The following is a 6,473-nucleotide window of genomic DNA, read 5'->3' on the forward strand; positions in this document are numbered from 1 at the left end:
ACACTTTTATGCCGCTTGAAAGAAACGATGGGTCACGAGAGAATGAAAGCGGACCGATCAATCGTGCAGATTATTACCGTAGTCTAACCTATCAGGAACGAATTATGCGGGAGGAAGCCAACTGGAAAGCTGTCATTCCAGCGATGTTTATTTCATTCATGCCGTGTAGTAGAACTACTTTCGAATGGACAGATCCAGTTTTATGGAACCATGACATGAATGAACCATGTAACTGCGCTCACTGGCAACGGAAGATTCTCACAATTGATACAGTCGATTTTTCAGGCGAGTTTACAAATCCACTATCAATTTGATTGGTTGCAACTGACATAGTGTTCCTTCAAACAGGTCAAACAAAGATTCAGCTCGAAACCTGCACCTGTACGTCAGATCTGGTGCGCTTGTTGCGTAGAGGCTACATCGGTGGAACTCCAGCTAGACCAACAATGGCATTCTCAATTTGATTGCTACACTTTCATCACATTGCTTGGAAGTACTGTACCATTCGATTGGAACCCTTTGTAGAGGCTGTGGAAGAGTATCTAGACCCTCGAAGCCCTCTTGTATTAGTTTCGGGAAGTGACCAAGTACGTATATTGACTTACTTGTATGTAGAAACTTGCTCATTTACCAATGAATTACAGACGCGAGATTGGCGAAAAGGGTTTTCCTCTGCTGTTGATGTTTATCGAGAAATGTTACGGCTACGGGAGGAATTGGCAAACAAAGCTCTGAAGTTATCACCCGAAGATATATTGGCTTCAACATGTCCTGCCTGCTTTGGACCAGAAGTCCCAGGCAAGCGACAATCAGAGCCTAATGTGATTGTATGCCTTGATGCCAACTTCCAGCAGGGCCGCCATACATCAGCTAGTGCCGCATGGCGCGGTGAATCCAATATTATGCCATCTTTGTTTCTTTCACCAGGCGAAGTGAAGATTTGGGAGATCAAGATGAAGTCCCAGCGCCAACTGCAAAAATAATTAATTGTGAGTGAATAAGCATCAATATCAAACAAAATAAATATGTACGAGTTTGATTGATGTCCCAGACTAACCCATTTACAAATCATCTCTTTACTTATGTACATACGTAGCATCCTTGCAGCCAGCAGCACACTGCTGCAGATGACATTCGAGGTCGGAACACTTGGAAGAACTGTTACGAAACAGGCTTGATGGGAATGGGATGTTGACACTATCATATACTGAAATACATCAACATCATTCAAAGCGGTGAGCGGTGAGTTCAAAGTCGTCAATACAACTTTCTGTACATAGTTCAATCATGATAATGCACTTATTTTTTTGTTCTTGCTGGGCCCATTTGACCAAAGGGGTCATTTTCCGGTGGCTATGCTGGACTGGCTCATGAAGCAAAGCAAGCGGAACTATAAATATGCTGTGCTTTATGACATCGGATGCAATATGGAAAAGGGAATTCTTAATGTGAGACCAACCTTTTGTTTTTGTTGGTACCGCACAACTTTTATGACAGTGTACTAATCCCCAGATCCCAGCGTAATCTTTTTGAAAACGAGCGTCAACGCAGTTTACTGATGTTTGGTACAAGTGTTTTTCATTCATTTGTACACCAGTGGACTTGCCAATTACAGTATAACCCAAGGTTGAATATGGACTGGGGACTTTCTGATGGTGAGGGCATGGAAAGGATATGGTCCAGGCTCTCCTCATTGATCAGCGGTCTGAGGTATTCAACCTCAGCCCATCGACTATGTGCGTTACATCTACGTGGCCAGCATCATAATGAGGCTGGCCGAGCCAACCTAAGTGAGTTTTTATGCAACATGATTGACATGATTGAGAAAGATGAATTGCAATTGACAACTGCCTTCACCTGTTTTCAATTACAAGTTCAATGGCTGCTGAAACGCGAGGCTTTGGCTCGCAAACAACTCATAGATAGTAGAACAAAGCTACAGATTCTTGCTTGTGATGCTCTTTACACCGAGAATTACCTGATCGAGCAATGGGAACGTCAACGGCACTGTCAGCTGACCACACTGGTGGATGAAAATACAGACTCACTGAGCAAGAAGCTTGCCAAACTTGTTGGTTTAGAGCAGAGTCTACATCAATCTGAGTTGAGTATGAGTAAGTCAAATATATCTTGAATCCTGAGCTTATGGAGGTTGTTCCGAAATACCTTGATCATAGAGAGGACTATAAAAACTTGCAAGCCATGCACCAAAGAGATCGAAGCGAGGCAGAACAGCTTGAAGTAGCTGCGCTTCCAGCTACGATTGCAGTATTGAAAGCCAAGATCAACGAAGTAGTTGATCAGCTTGGAGGTGACGAGTACCGAGATATTCCAGGCGCATCCAGTGAGATTATCACAGAAGAAATTCCACATTCAATAGTGATACATAATGATTATCTTCTTCTTTGGCATTATAGCACCAAAAGGTCGTGGCTTGATACGCATTCGGGTGGCCAAAACAAAACTTCATGTGGCTAAGATAGACATTTTTACTATGCAGAAGCATAGTGACCAAAGGGCTGGTGAGTTATTTGAGATTTTTATGTATCTAAAGTGTTATTGCACCACACTAACACAACAATACATGTTCAAGGTACTCGATTTCAACAGAAAATGAAGAAAACTTTGAGAGAAAAGCAGGCTGCGTTCAAATCTAAGTACAATACTTTCAACCAATTGGTCACCAATTACAATAATGACTTTCCTGATGGTCCACTCTTTGATTGCCCTTCATTTGATGATGCACGTTCCCTCTCGGTGTATGATTCGTTCTGGGATGTTGGTCAACTTACCCATCCCGGTGAGGCGTGGGCAGTTGACCCAAAGACCCAGGATGGGATTCAGGCATACCTGGCCAAGACACATGCTCTTGATGAACTTTCTCGAGTGGGGCGTGAGTGTAGACAAATGATCAATTGGGCGATTGAGATTGAAGACAAGATATCAATACTACGAACTGTTCTTGCATTAGAAGGTGGGGTTGTCTTACCTGCGTGTCGAGTTGATTATCAATGATTGATTGAGGTCTTTTGGATGTTGGTATTCAGATGAGAATGTTGAAACAATTCCAAACGCGTGGATGATAGGAATCGTAAGGTCAGTAAAGGCCAGAAATTCAGATCGATTGATCGAAAGCAAGACAGTCTTGAACACACTTCTTGCTCACCTGACACTATATCAACGGCGATTATGGATCAACTGGAATGTGGGGATGTTGAAGGTGCTTGACAAAACCGCGACATACGCTCAGCAACCTGCTCTTGATCTCAGACTTCGGACCGAGTGGAATAAGTTAGCAACGAGTTCAAGGGAGGACTGGGCAGGCCTGACACGAGTTCCAATACTTGAAGCTGAGCCCTTGGATGAGGATGAAGCTGCCGAGTTGGAAATGGTGGGGGATGAGGTCCGAGAAGAAGAAGACGAGTTGGATTGGGATGAGGAGGCTGAGGAGGATGCGAGTGATGATGAGAACAATGAGATTGGGGTCGATTAAGATCAGCAGAGCGCTTCAAACAAACATGAGATTAATTAATTGAAGCACTTCCAGTCCATTGATTGGTTTAGTTGTATGATTTGATCTGATGGAAGTTGAGGCCGAGTGAGGTGGTTGTTGGGTTTTGTTGAGTGGATTGCAAAGTTGTAAACATGGAGAGTCAGAGAAGGGAAACTATGCAAGTCATATGTACTTTGTGAAGAGGGTTCCTGAAAAGATTGACTGGTGAAAGATTGGTGAGAATGAACCCACGCTGCCCCTGCCAGAGCGCTCTGAGAAGTCTCAGAACGCTCTGGTGTGTCTCAGAGCGCTCTGGCGTGTCTCAGAGCGCTCTGAGGTGGGCTCTTGGACCAAGTCACTTGTAACATTTGGTTTAGCAATGGAGTATGACCCAATGCACCACAAAACGTGCTCCTGAGTGATTTTGGGTGGTTCAGCAGTGTTTTTGACTTGCAAAAAAGTCGCTAAAGTTTTGTTCCAGAACACCTGCAATGTTCTGGTGCTACAGATCGGCACATTAGCCGATGGTATTTGACACATTACCTTCGGCTTGTATGTCAATTGGTACAGGCGCCACAGGTGGATACCTCGGATTTTGTAATCCGAGGTAAATATGTTGGCGGTGAAGTCGAAATTGGAGACTTTATTGGCATCAAATGCTTGCTATACACACAAGCACTTTGCTGCTCAGTGGGCCCGTCAAAGAACATTACAGCTGTCTGCCACAGAAGACCGGGGTTTCTGAAATCTGGAGGATTGGTTGATTGAACTGCTTGACTTTGAAGAGGAACTACGGGACGCTCAGTGAGTACTTGTTTTTTGGTGCTGATTGCTTATTGTATCAGATTCTCAACAATCCTATATGTTACCTACATACAAACATCCATAGCGCTCAACTGTCCCGTTTAAATGCCACTCAAATGCAAAAACATGAGCCAGGCAGAACAAGAGCAAGTTCTCACTTTACCTACTTCGATTGTAGCCTTGGAAGAGAGAATAGCTGCCGTGGTTGCAGATTTGGGAGACAAGCAGTTTTGCAATTTGAAAGAAGCCACAGGTGGGTATCTCTTATATTTTACATTTCTTTTCTAATAAGAATAATCTGATAAGTCACTTCTGCAGATGATAAGGCTAAAGGACTCATCCGAGTCCGCATGGAAAAACAGAAGTTATACGAAGCCAAAGTGGGGATATTGGAGGCACAAAAGCAATGGGAGAAGTATGGTCAAGCCGGTGCGGCTCATGCTCTCTAAACTTTTCTACTCTAAACATAGCCTTGTCAAATTGAAATGAATATACTTATTTGATGTTGGGCAGGAACTCGTGCACAACAGAGGTTGAAGCAATTCATGAGGAATAAACAGAACCTATTCAAACAAAAGTTTGATTCGTTCAAATTACAAGTGTCAAAATACAATCCGATCCCACCCCTTAGTGAGCTACCTTGTCCAACCTTTGATCAGGCCAAGTCAATGGAGATCAAGGACCCATTTTGGGATATGGGTTCACTCTTGCATCCTACCGAGGCTTGGGCAGCGGACCCAGGAACCAAGGAAGGTATCCAAGCATTTTTAACACACAGAAACTGCTCTGACACTACAAGAAACATAACATTTTCTGGGCAGAAAATTAAATTATCTGTATACAAAAATCTGGAAAGGTCAGAAACAGAGCAAAAAATATGAAATAATATGCATCCTGTTCCTTGGTTTGAGATCTCCAATCTGCATATTTTTACGTATTTTTAGGGTTCATATTGGTGAGTGTACTAACAATAAACCCTCATAATCATCAGATTACCACCTGTAACAGATGCTGGAATTTGGCTGATCAGTGCTGAGAGAAAATTTTGATTACTACAAAACCCCATAACTTTGTCAATTATGGCTCAAAACACTCGATTGTGAGTGCATTGGAAAGCTGGTATTTGCGTGAAGATAGTTCATAAATGAAGCAAATACGTGGCGGGCCTGCAAAGAAAGATATCCCCAATGAAATCGAATTTCACATATCATCGAATAGAATGTCAGTCATTGGGATTACACATTTTATGTCACAACAAAAGTTGTAGTTCAGGAATTCAGCTTTCTAATGCCCCTAAAATCGAGTGTTTTAAGCCAGAATTGACAAAGTTATGGGGCTTTATAGTATTCAAAACTTTCTCTCAGCACTGATCAGCCAAATTTCTTTCGTATGCTCCTAAAATTGTGTAGGGCAGAAAGTGGCAAAAAGCACCTAAAAGCGCTGGTGTGAGTAAAAGGCTTTGTTGGAACTAAGTCTCAAACACAGTACGAAAACACACCTAAATGGTGAGGAAGTTGATGGAAGAAATGAGAAGAAAGTGGACGTCAAAAGAATAGCGAGATAAGTGAGTGAAGAACAAAAAGTAAGGCTACAGTATGCGCTATTTATACAAAAGAACAAGCCTAAAATTCATCACACACAACACGCTACAAGTCCAGTTATTCCTATAACATTTCATTATCCATCTCTACCATTCAGCCATTAGTTGTGTCATTTCCAGCTGCCTAGTTAGTCTGTATCATGTTGTGAACTAGGACGGTCAAAAAAGGGAAATAAAGAAATAAGGGTTTAGCACAACGAAGAGTAGAAAAAGACCAGTCTAGGATAAGTACATAGCCTAGGCTATAATGACTAATTACGAAAATTTCATCATCTGTTACAGGTGGTAATCTGATGATTATGAGGGTTTATTGTTAGTACACTCACCAATATGAACCCTAAAAATACGTAGAAATATGCAGATTGGAGATCTCAAACCAAGGAACAGGATGCATATTTTTTCATATTTTTTGCTCTGTTTCTGACCTTTCCAGATTTTTGTATACAAATAATTTAATTTTCTGCTCTGTTTCTGACCTTTCCAGATTTTTGTATACAAATAATTTAATTTTCTGCCCAAAAAATTTTATGTTTCTTGTAGTGTGAGGAGCTTCGTCGGATCAGCCGCGAAATTCAA

The 6,473-nt window shown here is 42.0% G+C and overlaps 1 protein-coding gene across 1 annotated transcript; it reads left to right on the forward strand.

Moving 5' to 3' along the window:
- Positions 1 to 1,558: 1,558 nt before the first annotated feature.
- On the forward strand, positions 1,559 to 2,657 carry MELLADRAFT_93348 (uncharacterized protein; the record flags this gene model as incomplete). Its single annotated transcript, XM_007416311.1, has 5 exons — positions 1,559 to 1,790; positions 1,875 to 2,114; positions 2,201 to 2,344; positions 2,418 to 2,522; positions 2,611 to 2,657. 5 exons carry the CDS (start codon positions 1,559 to 1,561, stop codon positions 2,655 to 2,657), a joined length of 768 nt encoding a protein of 255 aa, XP_007416373.1.
- Between the last annotated feature and the right edge of the window lie 3,816 nt (positions 2,658 to 6,473).

The sequence above is a fragment of the Melampsora larici-populina genome (assembly GCF_000204055.1).
Source record: "Melampsora larici-populina 98AG31 unplaced genomic scaffold MELLAscaffold_59, whole genome shotgun sequence".
Taxonomy (NCBI): Eukaryota; Fungi; Basidiomycota; class Pucciniomycetes; order Pucciniales; family Melampsoraceae; genus Melampsora; species Melampsora laricis-populina.